The 20,901-nt window shown below is 47.1% G+C and overlaps 1 protein-coding gene and 1 non-coding gene across 2 annotated transcripts in view; one reads left to right on the top strand and one right to left on the bottom strand.

Annotated features, from left to right (window-relative positions):
- The window catches only part of GRHL3 (grainyhead like transcription factor 3), a 35,552-nt gene extending 30,751 nt beyond the window's left edge, over window positions 1-4,801 (bottom strand). Inside the window, exon 1 of the mRNA XM_061147833.1 lies at window positions 4,683-4,801. Coding sequence (XP_061003816.1) covers window positions 4,683-4,699 — 17 coding nt within the window. The 5' untranslated portion in view covers window positions 4,700-4,801. The remainder of the gene's footprint in view (window positions 1-4,682) is intronic.
- A 6,715-nt stretch (window positions 4,802-11,516) lies between these two features.
- Window positions 11,517-11,588, top strand: TRNAE-UUC (transfer RNA glutamic acid (anticodon UUC)). The gene has a single exon. It is a non-coding gene; the product is annotated as a tRNA-Glu (tRNA).
- The last annotated feature ends 9,313 nt before the right edge of the window (window positions 11,589-20,901 follow it).

The raw sequence follows: 20,901 nt of genomic DNA, 5'->3' as shown, positions 1-20,901 counted from the left end.
TTCCTGGGTAGGGACGATCCCCTGGAGAAGAAAATGGCAACCCACGCCAGTATTCTTGCCTGGAGAATCCATGGACAGAGGAGCCTGGCAGGCTATAGTCCACGGGGTACCAAGAATTGGACACAATTTAGCAACTAAACCACCACCACCACAAATGCAAAAACTTGAGTTTCTGACAAGGGAAGGAAAGCAACTAAGTTATTTTATAAGTCAGGCCTTGTGCTTCTTCATTCTCATCCATGCCCTGTGAGGTGCATGTTACCTATGCAGAAACACTGACAGAGGTTAAAGAGCCCGTCCAAAAGTTACCCACTCTATACCTGGCAGGAAAAGTGAAATGAAAGTGAAGTCGCTCAGTCGTGTCCAACTCTTGGCGACCCCATGGACTGTAGCCTGCTAGGCTCCTCCATCCATGGGATTCTCCAGGCAAGAATACTGGAGGTGGTTACCATTTCCTTCTTCAGGGGATCTTCCCAACACAGGGATCAAACCCAGGTCTCCCGCATTGTAGACAGATTCTTTACTGTCTGAGCCACCAGTGGCTCCTACCTGGCAGAGCTGGGCTCAAACACAGGTGTGACTCCAGAGCAAAGCTCTCAGCCTGCTGACTCAGCAACTACACTGCAGGTCAGCGTGGAATTGGGAAGCTCCTGCTTTCCCATCCTCTGCCAGGTCTTCTAGGCCAATGGTTCTTAAACTTGATCATGCATCAGAATCACCTGGAGGTCCTGTTAAAACACATATTGCTGAACCCCACCCCCAGAGTTTTTGATTCAGTAGCTCTAGGGTGGGGCTGAGAATCTGCATTTCTATGGAGTTCCCAGGTGATGATGATGATGACGCTGGTCCAAGGACCACACTTTGAGAATACCATTTTTTTTATTTTTAAAGTGAACCAATAATTTTTTTAAAAAAATTATGACTCCTCCCTCTCCTCATTTCAAAAGTGACACAGGGTCACTTTGTAAAACACAATATATAAAAATGGAATATACAGAAAAATTGGAAGCAGACACTAGAATTCACCTGCATTCCTCTGCTCAGAGATAAGCACAGTCAACAGTCTGACAGTATCTCATCAGTTTTCAACATCCGTGCTGGTGGGAAGCAGGGTGACACATTGGTGCGGAGCATCCTTTTGGCCCCTTATAAGATCCCAGCTCTTCAGCGAGATCCTGGGGAACCTGGGACAAGCTGAAATCCCCTCACTTTCAAAACTATTTATACTCCCATCCTTCACTGAAGTGCTGGGAGGGTTACAGGAGATGATGTCTTTATCAAATACCAGACCCTGTGCCCACTGTGAAGTCAGAGCTCAAATAAAAACTTGACTGTTACTTTTGTTTTAACCGAAGGGTGCTTCGGATAGCTCTTTGAGTTTTCAGCCCTGAGACTCTTCCTTCCCGTCGTCCTCCGTGTGGACCCCTGAAGACCCTCTGGGCTCCAGGCACCGACCGGGGGCTCCTATTAGGAGAAGGCAGCAGACCGAATGGCAGGCGCCGCCGCCCTTAGGGTCGTCGCAGGGGCCTCTCGGCCCAGCCTGCCTGTTTTACAGCCCGGTCTTAAAGAGGGTTTTTAACTTTTCATTCACCAGCAGCGTAGCCCTGACTTTTAATAACACGACAAAAATTTGCTCCTGGCAATCATGGTTTCGACCACAAAACCACAGCGGGAGGCGTTCCTGGTTAACTCTTTCAGCGCTGCAGGCAGTCTGGAGCCCAAGCGCGCTCTCTCGGAGTTTGGGTGGAGTGCCGGCGAGGCCTGAGGTCACAGACCGGGATGGGATGGGTCGAGTCCCCCTCCCACCCTCCCTTGAGGCTTTCCAAGCTTCGGGGAGGAAGATGGTTTCAGATTCAGACAGCTTCGGGGAAGAAGACGGTTTCAGACGGCGGTGGTGGGTGGGGGAGACTGTGGCTTGAGGGGAATCCTGGTGTGCCTCCCTCACTTCCCTCTCTTTCCTTCATTCCACAGACCTACTGCGTGCTGAATACTTAATCTCCACACCCTTCATTTCCTCAACGGACGGGACGGGACGGGACAGCACTGGCCAGCCAGGTGCCCAATACACCCTCGCGCCCAACAAAGGTGCTTCTCCAAACATGGCAGCCTGACTGCGACCCGTATAGTTCTCTCGTGGAGCTGTTTCCCGCGAGACGAGGGCGTCTGGCAGCGACTTCCGGCGCCGCCCCAGGATCCCTTGCGACCGTCTCCAGCCCCCGAGGCGCTGGGTAGGAACGACGGGCTGGAGGCACCAGCGGTTTGTGGAAGGCTGGAGGCTGGCAGATGCGCCCAGCTCCAACCACATGAAAAGTCCCGTGCGCCCCACCTGCCAGCTGCCTTGAGCTGGCTTTTAACTCCACCGCTTGGCCTACATGCCCGCCAAGAGCCAGCTTTCGAAGTGGCCTAGTAATTGGGCTCTCACATTTACGGAGCTCCTCCACCGGATCGGGTAGCCCACCTACGGGTGCCCACTGTTTTCCTAACCAAGTAGGTGTCTGTATCCTTACTGGAGAGACGAGGAAACTGAGGGTCAGGGAAGAGAAGCAAATTCACTAGGATCCTGAAGTTGCTAAGTGGCAGAATTTAGACTCTTGTGCAAGTCGGGCTTTTCCCACTACACCAGGGCCTGGCAAGAGGTGGTCATTCCTTCGGGATCAAGATGGATGCGAGGACCAGCTCTCTTTAATTGCACTTCTGGGGGCACGGCAGCAGCAGCTGAAAACTTGCAAGCCAAGCAGTGGATTCCGCTCCCAACCCCCCTTTATCAGTAAAGGCACTTGAGCCCCCAGGCACTGAGACTGTCATTGTAATCTTTAGTGATGACTTCAGACTCTGCCTGCAATTACTCAGCAGGCACAGGTTCCCCTCACCCCACCCCACCCCAACTCTGACTTCAGACTCAAATCATTAAGGAGGAGAAACGCAGAAAACCTTTTTGTTCAAGTAGCCCAGCTTCAAGACACTTAGCCCCTAAGGGACACCAATGAATATATTTCTGTCTGCAGTCTCTGCTGTGCTAACCAGCAGAGCTAAGTGGGATGGGACACATCAAATGTTTTTTGTTTTCAAAGTATAGAATAATAGAAAGCAAGAAATAATAGAATACTGAAAGAATAAATATTAGAAATATTAAATTAGAATTATTAAAAATATTAGAAATAAAGAATAACAGAAAGCAAGAAATGCTCATTGATTGGTTATTTTTGAATGAAGTAACAAAGGTATTTCAGATTGCTCCTTAACCAGGATTTAAACCAATTGCTTTTCTAAAGTTATTGGATACCCCAACAGCTCCATTAAGTGATTACCAATATGACCACGATTTACAGGTGAGGAAACTGACCCTCAGGTGAAGTGGCTTGGCCAAAGTCACACAGCTAATTAGTGGCAGAGCTGGAACTTGAACCTCGGTATTGGCTTCATTGACCTGCTCTTATTCCAGTTGCTAACACATTATCAACCCCAAGAAGCCTATTCTAGAGAAATCTGATGGCCAGTGATTCTACCATGGACATAGAGATAGCTAACCCAGGAGAATCCGAGAGCTGACTGGTATCATGGAATCTTGTCTGCAGTCAGGTCCCACCACATGCTCTGCTGTTAGGTCTTCAAGTTCTTAAAATAATCTATTAAGGAGTAGCTAGGAAAAAAAATAGATTGTTCAATCCTTGACTCTGCCCTCTTACCTCTGAGGGTGGAAGGAAAAGGATAGTCTGTTTTAGGAGCCTGGTTTCTGCCAGCTCCCTAAACTCAGGTTACAGCAGCCCAGAATCCCAGCCTCATCCCACCTTCTCTGAGGTCTGGACCCTGAGCTGGGAGTCCATGGTAAAAGTATCAGCCAGCAGGGATTCTAAATCCCAGCTGTGGGCAAGAAGTCACCTGCGTCCTGTCAGGCAATAGAGATGACCTCACTGAAAACCACAGCTCAGCCTCCTCAGCCTTAGAACAGCCTCTGAATAAAGTCAACCACGTTTTATTGAATGCGTCTTCAGACCTTGGCTCTGTGCTAAGCATTTTACAGAGTTTATCACACTTAACTCTCAATAATCCTCCAGAACATTCTTGTACCCATTTTCTAGATGAGGAAAATGAAGCTCAGATCAATTCAATGACTTGTCCAAATCAAGATCACACAGCGCACGAGGAGCTGAGCCTGGATTTGAACATAGGACAAACTGACTAAAGAGTGCGTATGTTTAACTAGCACACTTAACTTTCCCACTTGGGCCTGTTCCAACAAGCAAGTCCCTTTAGAGAAACCCAACTCTCTGCCCAAGACAGTTCTTAGAACCACCTCAAAAAACTTCTTTAGGGCAAGAAAATGGAAAGCCTAGATGGGATTGGCCGCTGTCTCTAACTTCCAAGGCTCCTTCGATGTATCAGAAAGTGGTGCCGAAAGCCTTCACAGTTTCAGTCCTGTGTTTCCCTACCTGTCTCGAAACTGCTCAGCAGAGAGAGAAGAGAGAGAGAGAGAAAAAAAAGATTTTCCCAGGGAAACACTCAGCTCTCGCTTGAGACGGGGCCTGCCTCAACACGCTACGGTGAGATCGTCAGCCCATTCATTTACCCTTACAAATTGCTCTGTGAATCTTGGCGCCGGTCTCCCTGCCCTTTCCCCTTCTAGAAACCCCATACAGTCTCCCCGCTCGGAGAACGCCAGGCATCCACGGTTGTTTACTCACTCAAGTTCATTCGACATCTTCCTGCTCCCAGGCTGGAACGATGGATCGGCACCCGGCACCGAGGCTCTGCTGACCGCTCGTCTCTAATTCTCGCCTGACACAGACATTCCCTGCCCAGGGAACTGTTTGATTTATGTTGAGGTTTCAGTGTGGGGATTCTGCTGACATGTAGGTTCCCGGCAGCACTGGCGCTGATTGGCTACAGGTACAGGTGCCGGCGACAGCAGGTATACCTCAACAGGTGCAGCTGTTAACTCTTGGCCTGCCGAGTTGGGGCGGAGCCATGGGGGTGCTGGCTGGGTGGAACTGGCCAATTCCTTCCTTGGTGAGGAGGTGGGGGTGGAGATGAGGGAGGAGAAAAAAAAAATGCTGGAGAGAAGATAGCCAGAGGAAAAATACAGGGACAAACAGATACTTGGCTGCAGAAAATCTTGATTCCTGTTTCTAGTATCCTGGATACTTGGAACATTGGAACAGCCTTCCCCCCGCCCCTCCCCACCACCACCCTGCCAAATTCCCTTGGCCTCCTCCCCTAACCAGCATCTCTACTTCACAGCCACCAGGGAATTCCCAAAGGCAAGAGCAGATCTTTCCTTGTGGGCTTCTGTGCAAGTCCCCTTTCTTTTTTCCTAGAGCTCTCCCTTTAAGAGAAAGCTTATTTCTGAATAGTCTTTTACAGTTATTCAGCAACCCACTGTGGTAGCTATTAGCATGCTCTCTTCCTCCCCCAACACACACACACTTCACAGGTGAGGAAATGGAAGCCCGAGGGTAAACGTGACTTGCCCAAGGGCATGAGCTAGTGCGTGTCAGAGCCCAGATCTGAATCTTCAGTCATCTCACTCCGCATGTGGCTGTCCCTTTGAGCTGAAGTCACTGGCCTCAATTCAGCAGACATGTATGGAACACCTAATGTGTGCCAGGCCCTCCTTTGGGTTCTGGGGAGACAGGCCAAAAAGACAGGGTCACTGCTCTTAGAGTTTATGATCTTGTGTGTGTGTGTGTGTGTGTGTGTGTGTGTGTGTGTGTGTGTGTGTGTTGGTGGCTGGGAGTGGGGGTATAGGATGCAGGCAGCCTTTTATTTGGTGTGATACAGATCTGAATGAGATGTCAGCAAACCACATACCTCTGGCCTGCACACAAGGGATGGAAAAGTTGAAGTCGGTCACCTTCGAAACCTTTAGCTAGTCAGTCATTTCCCAAACTCCAATAAGTGCTTCATTCTGCACTGGAAACGCAGGAGAAATCTGTTGCCTGTTAGACGAAGTAATTGTGGAATGATTGCCATGAGCTGTCTTCCATAAAGAACAAGGTTGGTAAACCCAGAAGATCCACAAACAAACATGACAATGCTAGAACTTTTTATAGAGCTTCCACCACGAATCTGAAGTCTAAGCCAGTCTTGGTATCTTTTGTTTTCCTCTCTCTTTCTTTCTTTTCTCCTCCCCACCCCCAGCCTCCCACCCGCCCCCTCTCCCCCCCTCAACACCTTTTGACACATCATTCCTTTGCTCTGTCTTCCTGAGAGCTTTGGCTTGGCCCACTCCTTTCTCTCTCAGGGAAAGGCGGGGTTTCAGCTACTCCTGCCAGTCTGATGGAGGTTTTCAAGGTAAGGCCAGAATCCAGAGGAGCCCTCTTGAGGTGTGGTCAGGCCTGTGGAGAGAGGATACTGGGTTTGAGAATTGTCAGAGGTTGGTTCCTCGCTGGAAGTTATGTTGGGGATAATGGAGGGGGTCCTGACAAATAACAGTAAATAATGATAATTGCTAGTGAAGCTACCTCCTCAGAGCAGGCCTCTCCCGCCACCCTTGTTAAAGTAGACATTCAGTCACTGTATCACATCACTTAATTCTGGCTCTCTGAACCCCTTGTGACTTTTGGACATCTCTCTAAATTGTTTATTGTCTTTTGGCCCTTCTTCTAGAATGTAACTCTGTAGGAGGAGAGACCTTGTCTGGGTCATGTTGAATCTCCAGCGCCTTCCACTGTGTCTGGCACACGGTAGGTGCCTGGTGTACCTCACACGTCAAGTGTTTTGCTAAGCCTTTGCGTACCTTGTCTCATCCTTAAAACCACTGTATGCCATAGGCCCTTGTATTATCCCTGTTTTAGAGATGAGGAAAAGGAGGTATGAAGTGATTAAATAAGTTCCTCAAGCTGCATGGCCTAGGAGTGGTAGCGCTAGAGTTGGGATCTGATCAGAGAGCAGAGCCTGGATGCCCAAGCCCTTGGCAGGGGTTATTGGTGGCAGGAGGGCCATTTGGTGCCACTTGTAACTGCAAAGCTTAGTACCACCCGAAGGATGGCACACTTGTCTGTGTCCCTGTCTGCCCGCCTCCTGGAAGGCTGTGAAGTTTCTTTCAGCTGTGTTGCAACTCACAGGTAAAGGGCCATGGGGGTGACTCACGCTGGCTGGGCTCAGGTGGAGACTGGGAACCCAGGCAGCGTGTCTGTGCTCGCTGGGCTTTTTAAATGGGTCTTCTCTCTCTACACCTCTGGATCATGCCTCTTTAATCTCCCTCACCCATCTACGGAGATCAGCAGGTCGTGGGGCAGAGGGTTTTTAACGTCTCCACACACGGAATGCTCCAGAAGGCACGCTGGATGAGATGGAGGGACTTGTGGTCCAGGGGAGGTCGGCAGGGTACGATGAGCCAGTTTATAAGGTCTCTAGGACCCTCCAGCAGAAGCTAAGCCTCCCAGTATGGGGCATGGGCTGTTCTAGGCCTTCGCTGAAGGATTCAGAGATGCCAGGTTTTTCAGAGGTGCCAGGTTTTTTAGAGATGCTACCCAAGCTTTGCCCCCACTCCTACCCCTTTCCTACTCCTGTGTGGCATGGGCACGGCCCAGGGCTCAGCTGGGCTGGCATCTCTTCCCCTTCTTGGATTGGCCCAGTTCTTGGTTTCTTGGCAGAGGAGATTGAAAACAGAGACTCACCAATCATATGTGACATAATGATTGTATTCACAATAATAACAGTAAGTAATGATGACTGCAATTTATTTCCTGTTTGTGTATTGCAAGCATAGTGCTAAAAGTTATCTGTGCTATCTGTCAGTATTACTCTGAGACTGGAGGACCTGGGTTCAGATCCCAGCCCCACCATTTACTAGCTGTGTGATTTTGGGCAAATGACTTAAGCGTTCTGAGCTTGTTTCCTCACCTATAAATGGCTATAAAAATAGTATCCCCTTCGTGAGGTTATTATGAGAATTAAATAGGATAATGTATATGAAGTGCATTGTTGTTGTTTAGTCACTCAGTAGAGTCCAACTCTTTGCAACCCCATGGACTACAGTCCATGTAGTCCAGGCTCCTCTGTGCATGGGATTTCCCAGACAAGAATATTGGAGTGGGTTGCCATTTCCTCCTCCAGGGAATCTTATGACCCAGGGATCAACCCTGTGTCTCCTGCATTGGCAGGCAGGTTCTTTACCAGGGAGCCCCCAGGGAAGCCTGCCTGGCACATTGTTGTTGTTTAGTTGATAAGTCGTGTCCAACTCTTGGTCACTCCAAGGACTGCAGCACTCCAGGCTCCTCTGTCCTCCACTGTCTCCCAATAATTTGCTCAAATTCCTGTCCATGAAGGCTGGGAGAGATTGATGGCAAAAAGGAAAGGGGACGGCAGAAGACGAGATGGTTAAATGGCTTCACCGACTCAATGGACATGAATTTGAGTCTGGCACATAGCACTAAGTAATTGTTAGGAAAGTTTTTGCTCCAAAATCATGGCAGTTGGTGACTGCAGCCATGAAATTAGAAGACGCTTGCTCCTTGGGAGAGAAGTTATGACCAACCTAGACAGCATATTAAAAAGCAGAGACATTACCTTGCCAAAAAAGGTCCATCTAGTCAAAGCTATCATTTTTCCCATAGTCATGTATGGATGTGAGAGTTGGGCCATAAAGAAAGCTGAGTGCCGAAGAATTGATGCTTTTGAACTGTGGTGTTGGAAAAGACACTTACTTGAGAGTCCCTTGGACTGCAAGGAGATCCAACCTGTCCGTCCTAAAGGAAATCAGTCCAGAATATTCATTGGAAGGACTGATGCTGAAGCTGAGACACCAATACTTTGGCCACCTGATGGGAAGAACTGACTCATTTGAAAAGACCCCGATGCTGGGAGGATTGAAGGCAGGAGGAGAGGGGGACAACAGAGGATGAGATGGTTGAATGGCATCACCGACTCAATGGAGATGAGTCTGAGTAAACTCCGGGAGTTGGTGATGGACAGGGAGGCCTGGCATGCTGCGTCCGTGGAGTCGCAAAGAGTCGGACACGACTGAGCGACTGAACTGAACTGAAAGGTCAGGACCACTGAGTTAGGTGACTGCTGAGAGCCGGAGCTGCTTGCATGTCTCTGCAGCTTATGCACTGCACAGTCCCAGCGCTGTTTACAGTAGGGGCCTTACAGTGTTCGGCGTGAAAGCCCTGCTGACAGCCCTTCCTTTTCTAACACGTTAAAACTATGGTTGTTCCACACTTAATGGCAATTTGTTGACCTATATAAAAACATGGAAAGGACAAATACCCAAATGTCAACAGTGGTCCTCTGTGGGTGCCAAAATGACAGAATTCTATTTATTTATTTAGTTTGTTTGGCCATATGGCGGCTTGTGTTATCTTACATCCCCAACCAGGGATCTTAGTTCCACGACGAGGGATTGAACCCAGGCCCACAGCAGTGAAAGTGCAGAGTCCTAACCACTGAACCACTGGAGAATTCCCCAAGATGATGGAATTTTAATTGTTTCCCTATCCTTCTCCTCCCCCACCAAATTTTCTCAATTGATTGTGCTTTTGTGATTAGAAATTATAAACAGAATCCCAATTTAAATGTCATTCAGTTCATTTCAGTCATGTCTGACTCTTTGCGACCCCATGGATGCCAGGCCTCCCTGTCCATCACCAACTCCCGGAGTTTACCCAAACTCATGTCCATTGAGTCGGTGATGCCATCCAACCATCTCATCCTCTGTCGTCCCCTTCTCCTCCTGCCCTCAATCTTTCACAGCATCAGGGTCTTTTCAGATGAGTCAGCTCTTCACATCAGGTGGCCGAAGTATTGGAGTTTCAGCTTGAGCATCAGTCCTTCCAATGAACACCCAGGACTGATCTCCTTTAGGATCGATTGGTTGGATCTCCTTGCAGTCCAAGGGATTCTCAAGAGTCTTCTCCAACACCACAGTTCAAAAGCATCAATTCTTCGGCACTCAGCTTTCTTTATGGCCCAACTCTCACATCCATTCATGACCACTGGAAAAACCATAGCCTTGACTAGATGGACCTTTGTTGGCAAAGTAATGTCTCTGCTTTTTAATATGCTGTCTTGGTTGGTCATAACTTTCCTTCCAAAAAGTTATGTCTTTTAATTTCGTGGCTGCAATCACCATCTGCAGTGATTTTGGAGCCCCCAGAAATTAAGTCAGTCACTGTTTCCACTGTTTCCCCATCTGTTTGCCATGAAATGATGGGACCAGATGCCATGATCTTAGTTTTCTGAATGTTGAGCTTTGAGCCAACTTTTTCACTCTCTTCTTTCACTTTTATCAAGAGGCTCTTTAGTTCTTCTTCACTTTCTGCTATAATAAATCAAAATAAATGCCTTTTGACTAAATGGTCATCATGTCCCATTCTTCCTGGAGTAAAAGTGGAGATAAAGATAATAAAAGCTCAGAGTCCTTGCTCAGAGCTTCCCTATAAGATGCATGAATGGAGAATAGGGCTGTCCAACCTGAAAGCTCTAGGCAGTGAATTCAGGAATCAGATCAGATCTTAATTAGAATTATTATCATTTATTGAGCACTTACTCTGTGATGCTTTCTTTAAATGCTTTGTTCATTCCTCCCTGCAAAACGGTATCACGTTATTCATTCCAGACAGACAACTTCCAGAGTATTGAGCAAGTTACTAAAGGAGTAATTCCAGAGTCAGCTGCCTGAGACCTTGGACAAGCAACTTCACCTCCTCATTACTCAAATTTCCTCCTCAGTGAAATGATCACTACGAGACTTAAGGGAGATAACACGGTGTCCTTAGTATGTGCCAGGCACAGTTCTAGGTGTGTTAGGTACATATCAAGTAATTGTCTTGAGTCCTGTGGCGTAGTTGTCATAATTTTCCCCATATTACAGAGGAGGAGCAGCCTTAGAAAAGTGAGGTAACTCATCAAAGATCACTTGGCTATCTACCTAGTAACCAAGTAGGATCAAATCAATCTCTACATGACCCCAAAGCCATGGGAACAGTCCTTTCAACCTCCTACGTTCCCTTTTGGAACAAAGTCATGGATGGATGGATGGGTAGAAGGAAAGAGGGAAGGAAGGAAGGAAAGTAGATAGGTTGGTTGATAGCACTTACAAGATAAGGAAGGATTTGTTAGTGTTTGGACTGCAGAAAATATACAAGGAAAAACCTCACTTGGCACTTTGTCCCAGATCTCAACAAGTGTTCAAGAAATATTTGTTGAATAAATGAAAAATGAACAAATGTGTATAATTTACACAAGGTCATTGATATTCTGGCATATCAGCTGTTGCCTTCTGTCCCCACCCCCAAGGAAAGACCTCCAAAGTTGGAATCCCTGCCCTTCCTGTTATTAGCATATACCTTTGGGCCAGTGACTCAGTCTGTAAATTTCAGGGTCCCCATCATCCCTCAGTGGGATTGATCTGCGGCGTAAATAAGATCTCCATGTAGAGCTAATGGCCACGAGTAGGAAGCTGAGCACCCAGCTTAGAAAGGGATCCCCAGCCAACACCTATTACCAGCCTGACTACACAGTTTATGGCACTCAGCACTCAACCTTCCTTAAAAACAGTTCCTTCAGGGAATTCCCTGGTGGTCCAGTGGTTAGGATTCAGCATTTTCATTGCTGAGGCCAGGGTTCAATCCCTGGTCTGGGAAATAAGATCCAGCAAACTGCTCAGTGCAGTCAGGAGAAAAAAAAAAAAAAGCCTCTTCTATGTGTAAAGCTCTTTGCAGTTTACGTAGTGTTTTCCTATGGCTTATCTTCTCTGATAAAGGCACAGAGAGGTAGGGCCAGAATATTATCACTGGCCCCACATGACACAAACTGAAGCTTAAAGAAAACACCCCTACTTAAGCAAAGGAGTTTGGATTGGAACTTCAGATTTGGGACAAAGCATCACCATAGATACCATTATGGATCCTGTGGGTACCGTGATACTGTCCTAGGTGTGCACCTAAAGACCTATGTCATCCTGATATTCTTCTCTACTCCATCACTGGACTTAAGTGGAGGGACAGACCACACACCCGACAGAGAATATAGCCCTAACTAGAAGGCGTGGAAGTTGTACTCATGAAAAATCAGGACAAGGAGTGGGCAGCCTCCAGGCCCTTTTACACTCTGTACTTTAGATTTTTATCACAGTTCGGCCACCTACATTCCTTCTGAGAGGAATGGAAGGACATGAGGAATCATGGGGTCTAAAGTCATCCTGAGAGCTCCCTTAAAAGAAAAAAAAAAAAACCTGGAAACAGAGAAGCAGGTCCCACCCCCCCACCCCCTTACTTATCAAGTTGATAAAGATGAAAGAAAATGGGGTTGGCAAGGGTGAGAGAAAGCAAGCTCTCTCCTTGCTGGAGGGAGTGTGAATCAGTCCAGACTGGAGTTAGATTTCAACTCATCCTTTGATCTTACATTTTCGCTCATAGGAATTTAGCCTAAGCAAATAATCTGTGTGCGGAGAGTTACCTGCAAGGATACGCATCAGAGCATTGTTTATAATTCTGAAAAATTAGAATTAATATAAATACCCTTCAGCAGAGAGGCTCGGTGAAGTAAATTAAGATCCTTGAATATAGATGGATATTGAGTCACAGTTCAAAAGGATGCTACAGAAGGCCCCTTAACACGGTGGAAATTACTTCCTGTGCTTGCAGCACAATTGTCAGCATTTTTGAGCCTTTACTGTGTCCAAGGCTCTGAGCTCAGTTGTTCAGTCTCATTTAATCCTCACAACCACCAAGTGAAGTAAGGACTATTATCTTTATTTTACAAGCAAGGGAAGTGAGGCCTAGAAGTAAAATGTCTGGTGGTGGTTCAGTCGCTTGGTCGTGTCCAGCTCTTTGTGATCTCAAGGACTGCAGCACACCGGGCTTCCCTGTCCTTCACCATCTCCCGGTGTTTTCTCCACCCAAGGTCATTTCCAGGGGGGTCTCTGAGCCGGTTTCGAATGAACCTGGGTCTCATTCCCTACTTTTAAGTCTTTCAGCTACTCTTTACCTTTAGTAAATGAGTCCTTTCCTATTTTTAAAACCCATTTCCTTGAGTGGAGAAAGAATAGGAAAGATACACACTAGAGAGTATCAGGGGTGGTAGGATCAGGGTGATTTATAGTTTATTCTTTTTGTATAACTGTCAACATTATTTCTCCCATTAATAGGAAAAAAAAATAGACTCTTTATAGTTATTAAGGAATAGCAAGTCAGAGAAGGCTTATCCCTGAACTGAGAAGGAAGAAGCTGCCAACTGCTATCTGGAGATTCTTTCTCTGTTGCCAGGAACCAGCCAGAACAGGAGTCAGCCAGAGAGAGGAGTGCCAGGAAGAATGTGGCTGCCGTCCGGGAAGAAGAGGACCCACTGGAAGGAACAGAACCCAGCCGGCTCAGCCCCTGAGGCTCACTGTCTCCAGGGACCTGGCCTCGGGCCCTAGTAGCCCACCTCCTACCATGGTGGGCCATCACAGCCCACTTCAGAAAAAGGCCATTAAACCAGATACTGCCCACTTCCAAATAAAAGAGAGCTTCAAATAAAAGTAAATGAGAAGCACCGTAGTCCCTACCACCACCCTGACAAGCAAGGCTGAAAATGCATTTCCTTCTGTATTTCATCTGTCTAAAGGGGACTTGGGTATTCAGATGACAGTCTACTTGAGAGAATGTCCAAGGCCTGGTTTGGACAGAGAGGATCCTGGACCCCCAGTGCTGAATAGAAGTGAGTGTCTGGGGTCAGGGCTGCCATCCTAGGTTAGAGGGAGGTGGGTTAGGATGGGGTGGTTGGGACAGGTGTGGCCTGCTCCAGGCTCAGGGAGGTTCAGATAGGCACAATTAACCCATAAAGTCCTTTCCTTTTCCTTAAGGGTTTTCCTTCTAAGGCTGCCTCTGATGTTTGTTTAGATCTCATCTCACTGGAGGAGGGTGTAGTAGGAGGGGAAGGGATTTGCTCCCAAGCTCTATACCTTCTGGGGAAGGCAGAGGCCACACGGTCAGAGGTTAAGTGCTTGACCTTGCTCTTTGAGGGGAGGGTTTTTCTGAATCCTCCGCTGGCCTGCCCAGAAGACTTTCTCAAAGTCTTCAGTTGGGGTTAAGATGGTGAAGCAGTGGGGCAAGGAAAGGGGAATAGTTCAGAAACTGGCCTAGAGGGACCTGTGGACCATATCTTACACCAAGATCAGGTCCCTCAGGCAGGCAGTTAACTCGAAAGGTCAGCAACCACTCACCACCCCTCACTTGCGCCAACTTACCTTTAAGCCTGTGCTCCAGACAGGCTGCCCATACGGCCTGGCCACGTGTCCTGCGACAACGTGGCCAGCTTTCCCTCCTCGACCAGACTCATTTATTTGGCTCTATCACCCCCGCCCCAATTGCTCTGGAATGCAGTTGTGTTCACACGTCAATTCGTTTGTTCATTCAGTGAGTATGGAGACTTACTTCATGATTCAGTTCAGTCGCTCAGTCGTGTCTGACTCTCTGTGACCCCATGGACTGCAGCATCTCCCTGAGTTTGCTCAGACTCATGTCCATCGCATCAGTGATGCCATCCAACCACCTCATCCTCTGCCGTCCCCTTCTCCCGCCTTCAATCTTCCCCACCATCAGGGTCTTTTCCAATGAGTCGGTTCTTCATATCAGGTGGCCAAAGTACTATTATAATGATTTTTTTTTTAATTTCATCATTAAAAATTATAATAGTAGCTCTTATTTTTTGAACACATAACTATATACCAGACTGGGCTAAGCACGTTACCTGCCCTGTTTCACTCAATCCTTGCAGCTGCCCAAAGATTGAGGTACAGTCATCACCTCTGCTTTATAGGTATGGAAACAGGCTTAAAGGAGTGAAGGAATTGAGTGACCAAGCCAGGATTTGAACCCAGGCTGTTTGGCTCATAAATTCAATCCCTGAACCACCACTTTCTGTTGCCTGAAAAAGCAGTCATTCAGTGAACTTAGTGAGGACCAGCTCTGGCCAAGCATCTATACACAAGGGTGGGGAGAGAAATGAATAATGTGTCTCCTTCTGCCCACACGGAAACCTGGTGGGTGAACCTTCATCAAATTCATCTATTGGGGAAAACCTTTCATCCTTTCTCTGTCACTGTAGTTTTGTAAAATTGGTTTTACTCTCAGATAACAGTGATTCATGTGTGTTGGAGGATTCCGTGAGAGTTCACTGTAATCTGCAGATGCACCTGCCTCGGCACACAGACATACAGGACAAAGCACATCTAGTTGAGAACTTAGATTCTGGAGATGAGCTACTTGAGTTCAGATCTTGACTCTGCCATTTACTACCTGTGTGACCTTGGGCAAGTCCTTTGATCTCTTTGATCCTCCGTTTCTTCATCTTTAAACTCCTGCTTTGTAAGGTTTTACATGAGGTAACACATGCAAAGCATTTACACCACTCTTGTACACTCAGTCCTAATGATGTAAGCTATTGTTGCTATCATTAGGGATGGGCCTATCTGGCCTCCCCAGTGAAACAGTGCGTTCCTGTCTTGTCTCTTCCTTTGCTCCTGCCACCCAGGACACTCAGCCCAAGGCAGGTGTGCCTGGGAGTTAGTCACCAGGCTCCCCAGCCTCACAAGGGATGTGAGCATGAATGTTCCCCTCTGCCCAGGCGCCTGTGAAATCTGACTCATGCCTTGGCAGCTCTCTCTAAAGAGAGATTTCCTTCAGCCTCAACCCACTCCCCTTTCGCAATAAACTCAGTCCTTCGTACCCTCCTAGGTCATGTGCAGATCCCCAGTTTTACCCATTGATGGACCCTAGGGAAATCTCCCTGGAGATCAGACTCCAGGCAGTTGATAGGCAGATGATAGAGACTTGACTCTCTAGCCAGTGGCTTTGACTGTTTGTACTTCCAAATTCCTAGTGGTCTCTGGATTGACTGATGACCCAGTTTAGGGTCACAGCATTTCATTTGGCCACCCTTGGACTAAGTGACAACTCAGACACAAGCACCGTCTGGATGGGACAAGCTCGGGAGCTTATGTCTGTTTCACTGTCTTCCACTCCCCAGTCCTTGGGGGTTCCCTGAAGCCTGTGAGGTGGTTTGGGGGTATTGAAAGTGAAGGCTGTCAACTTAAAAGGCTGGTTGTGCCTTAGATAGTTTCCTGTTAATGGTACCCAGCTCCAGGTCTCAAGACCCAGGTTCAAAACCTGGCTCAGCCTTTTGAGCATTTTGACTCAGCTGGGACCCTGAACTTCATAACTTGCTTCTCAGAAGTCTGTTTTCTCATCTGTAAAATGGGAATAATAATATTATTTACCTGATAGGGTGGTTATGAGGATTAAATGCATGTGAAGCATTTAATATAGTGCCTGGCACATAGTCCTGTTGTTAGGCAATGAGGGAGAAAGTGCTGGACCCAGAGTCAAGAGATTGGGGTATGAGTTCCAGCTCTGCTACTCACTGGCTGTGTAGACCGTAGGCAAGTTAACTCCCCATCTCTGAGTTTCTTCAACTGAGAAAGAAAGTTTTCGGTTTGAAGGCCAGTTGGGTTCTTTCTAGCTGCTTTATATCTGTGAACTGTGACTTGGAAGATACATATTTTAAAAAAAAAAGGAAGGAAAAAAAAGTTAGTACCAGATGTTTTCATCTGCCAAAATTACATTTCACAGATCCCAGGACCCTTGACACCATCCTCAAAAGCCACCCCATCCAGCAGCCTCTAGGCTGAGCCTTCTCAACCCAAGGAATGGTTAGAAAGACCCCAAGAAGCTTACTGGAGCCACAGCCAGGCCTCAGGGAAGAAAGCAAAGTGGGCATCACAGTGAATCACATCACAGTGAACCAGCCAGCCCCCAACATCATACCCCAGGATTTTACCCTTCTGTGCCTTAGGCAAGAGTCTAATCAGAAAGGATTAGTTTATGGCAAGGGATGTTTCCTCTGTAGCCTGAAAATGTTCTGATCTGTTGTAAAACAGGCCCCGCCAGGGAAATAGAACCGTTTCTTTTTGGTCTAGTGACCTCTGACACTACCCCCTTCCTGGCCCGCCTGGCTGTCTCAGCCACCCCCTGCAGGAGACAAATGCTGGGAAAGGAGGAGGCGGCCAGCATCCCTAAGGACTGGGAGTTCCTCCCCAGAGGGTCTCCATGAGTGCAGAGTCCCACTGAGTTATTCTTATGCTCTGTTTGAAGCCTCAGGGGGATGAGCTGGGTGGGATTTGCCGAAAATGAAAAGCAGTTTGTTTCAACTCGTTCTACCAGTTTTTACCCTCTACACTTAGCCATTTTAATGTAACAAATTTACCTTTACAGAGACAATGGATCTAAGAGGAATTTGTTGGTGGTAACTAGCAAACAGAGGGACCTTTTATGAGTACCCAGCATTGTGCCAAACATCTTACATCCATTGTCTTACTTAAAAAATTACTGGCTTCACAGTGGGGAAAAAAATATGGTTTTAATTTTTCAGGTGAGAAAACTGAGGTCCAGAGAAGTAAAGTGATTTGCTCAGAGTCAGTGGTGGAGCTGGCGCTTGTATTACTGCAGGGCATCCACTGCAGCCATGACTTCATGCAAACTTGAGTGAAGCCTTGCTGGTGAAGCTGTGCCCTGGCAGATTGACCCACCTTCTCTGAAACCTCAGGCTCAGTTTTCTAGAAGACCTACCTGATCACCTTTTAGTCCTTTGATAGCTCAGGGCTCTTGGGGCTTCCCTCATAGCTCAGTTAGTAAAGAATCTGCCTGCAATGCAGGAGACCCCAGTTCAACCCCTGGGTCAGGAAGATCCCCTCAGGAAGGGATAGGCTCTCCATTCCAGTGTTCTTAGGCTTCCCTTGTGACTCAGCTGGCAAAGAATCTGCCTGCAATGTGGGAGACTTAGGTTCAATCCTTGGGTTGGGAAGATCCCCTAAAGAAGGGAAAGGCTACCCACTCCAATATTCTGGCCTGGAGAATTCCATGGACTGTATATATGTATAGTCCATGGGGTGACAAAGAGTTGGACACAGCTGAGCAACTTTCACTTTCACTTCTGTCTGTGGAAAAGAGGCTGTTTCCAGGGGTAAATGGGGGACCCTGTTTCCCAGTCACTGTCATATCCAATGGCCAGTTACCATGGACTTTTCCCCCCTGCCCAGCAAATGACAGGTCCAAATGCAGCCAGTTTTGAAGATAAAGAGTCTGGAAGAATTCTGCCATGTGGATGCCTTTTCGAGGGTCTAGTCCAGCCCTGAGCCCGTTCCTTCTCTAACTGGGAAGTGTTCTTCCTCTTCTTGCTTTTGTGCAACTGCTCAGCCCCAAGGCAAGCCCACTTCCTTCCCTCCTCTCCCTGTGCCTTTCCGAGGAAGCAGCTGCCTTTTCTTCACAACAGGCGGCTCTGCCCTGCTCTGGCTCCAGTTTCCTGTGCTGACTGCTCCATAACTCTCCTGGACCCAAACTGCTTCCAAATTCTCTGAGGTCAGTTCAGTTCAGTTCAGTTCAGTTGCTCAGTCGTGTCTTTGTGACCCCATGAACTGCAGCACGCCAGGCCTCCCTGTCCATCACCAACTCCCGGAGTCCACCCAAACCCATGTCCATTGAGTCAGTGATGACATCCAACCATCTCATCCTCTGTTGTCCTCTTGTCCTCCTGCCCTCAATCTCTCCCAGCATCAGGGTCTTTTCAAATGAGTCAGCTCTTGGCATCAGGTGGCCAAAGTATTGGAGTTTCAGCTTCAACATCAGCCCTTCCAGTGAACACCCAGGACTGATCTCCTTTAGGATGGACAAGTTGGATCTCCTTGCAGTCCAAGGGACTCTCAAGAGTCTTCTCCAACACCGCAGTTTAAAAGCATCAATTCTTCACTGCTCAGCTTTCTTTATGTCGAACTCTCACATCCATACATGACCACTGGAAAAACCATAGCCTTTGTTTCAAAGCAATGTCTCTGCTTTTTAATATGCTGTCTAGGTTGGTCATAACTTTCCTTCCAAGGAGTAAGCGTCTTTTAATTTCATGGCTGCAATCACCATCTGCAGTAATTTTGGAGCCCCCAGAAAAATAAAGTCAGCCACTGTTTCCCCATCTATTTGCTATGAAGTGATGGGACCGGATGCCATAATCTTAGTTTTCTGAATGTTGAGCTTTAAGTCAACTTTTTCACTCTCCTCTTTCACTTTCATCAAGAGGCTCTTTAGTTCTTGTTCACTTTCTGCCATAAGGGTGGTGTCATCTGCATATCTGAGGTTATTGATATTTCTCCTGGCAATCTCGGTTCCAGTTGGTTCTTCCTCCAGCCCAGTGTTTCTCTTGATGTACTCTGCATATAAGTTAAATAAGCAGGGTGACAATATACAGCCTTGACCTACTCCTTTTCCTATTTGGAAGAAGTCTGTTGTTCCATGTCCAGTTCTAACTGTTGCTTCCTAACTGCATACAGGTTTCTCAAGAGGCAGGTCAGGTGGTCTGGTATTCCCATCTCTTTCAGAATTTTCCAGAGCTGAATGTGATCCATGCAGTCAAAGGCTTTGGCATATTCCATAAAGCAGAAATAGATGTTTTTCTGGAACTCTCTTGCTTTTTCGATGATCCAGCAGATGTTGGCAATTTGATCTCTGGCCTCTGCCTTTTCTAAATGCAGCTTGAACATCTGGAAGTTCATGGTTCACGTATTGCTGAAGCCTAGCTTACACACACAAAGTACTCATCAAATGTTTGCAAAATTGAATTGAAGCCAGATTCTTAAAAATAAGAGCAGGGACTTCCCTGGTGGTCCAGGGGCTAAGACTCTGCACTCCCAATGCAGAGGGCCTATGTTTGATCCCTCTTCAGGGTACTAGATCCCACATGCTGTAACTAAGAGTTTGAGTGCCGCAACTAAAGATCTCAAGAGCTGCAGCTAAGACCAGACACAGTCAAATAATAAAACTAAAACTTTTTTTTTTAATTTTGAAAAGCAACAAGAGCTATCATGTGTGTCAGCTGCTGTGAGCCAAGCTGTGTGCTAAGTTCCTTATACATGTGTTTAGTTATCCCATAACTTCATGGCAGACAGATGGGGAAACAATGGAAACAGTGAGAGATTTTATTTTGGGGGCTCCAAAATCACTGCAGATGGTGACTGCAGCCATGAAATTAAAAGATGCTTGCTCCTTGGAAGAAAAGCTATGATCAACCTAGACAACATATTAAAAAGCAGAGACATTACTTTGCCAACAAAGGTCTGTCTAGTCAAAGCTTTGGTTTTTCCAGTAGTCATGTATGGATGTGAGAGTTGGACTATAAAGAAAGCTGAGTGCCAAAGAATTGATGCTTTTGAACAGTGGTGTTGGAGAAGACTCTTGAGAGTCCCTTGGACTGCAAAGAGATCCAACCAGTTCATCCTAAGGGAAATCAGTCCTGAGTGTTCATTGGAAGGACTGATATTGAAGGTGAGACTCCAATACTTTGGCCACCTGATGCGAAGAACTGACTCATTTGAAAAGACCCTGATGCTGGGAAAGATTGAAGGCAGGAGGAGAAGGGGATGACAGAGGATGAGATGGTTGGATGTCATCACTGACTCAATGGACATGAGTTTGAGCGAGCTCTGAGAGTTGGTGATGGACAGGGAAGCCTGGCCTGCTGCAGTCCATGGGGTCGCAGAGTCAGACACGACTGAGTGACTGAACTGAACTGATGTGTTTATACAAGTACACACACACACACACACACACACACACACACACACACGCAATCCCCATGAGATACAGGGTAGCCATTAAACCTGAAAACAGAAAAATCTGCATCTCAAATGTGAATGGTTTAGCTATATTATGTTATATACATTAGCTATATTATATTATAGGCAAATTAAGGGTGTCTCAGACTGTAAAAATAATACCTGCAATGCAGGAGACCCAGGTTCCATCCCTGTGTCAGAAAGATCCCCTAGCAATCCACTCCAGTATTCTTGCCTGGGAAATCTCATGGACAGAGGAACCTGGTGGGCTACAGTCCATGGGATTGCAAAGAGTTGGACATGACTTTGTAACTACA

The sequence above is a fragment of the Dama dama genome, chromosome 8 (genome assembly GCF_033118175.1).
Source record: "Dama dama isolate Ldn47 chromosome 8, ASM3311817v1, whole genome shotgun sequence".
NCBI classification, from domain to species: Eukaryota; Metazoa; Chordata; class Mammalia; order Artiodactyla; family Cervidae; genus Dama; species Dama dama.
Note: the sequence above shows the minus strand (reverse complement) of the source record. Positions and strands in the feature narration are given on the sequence as shown.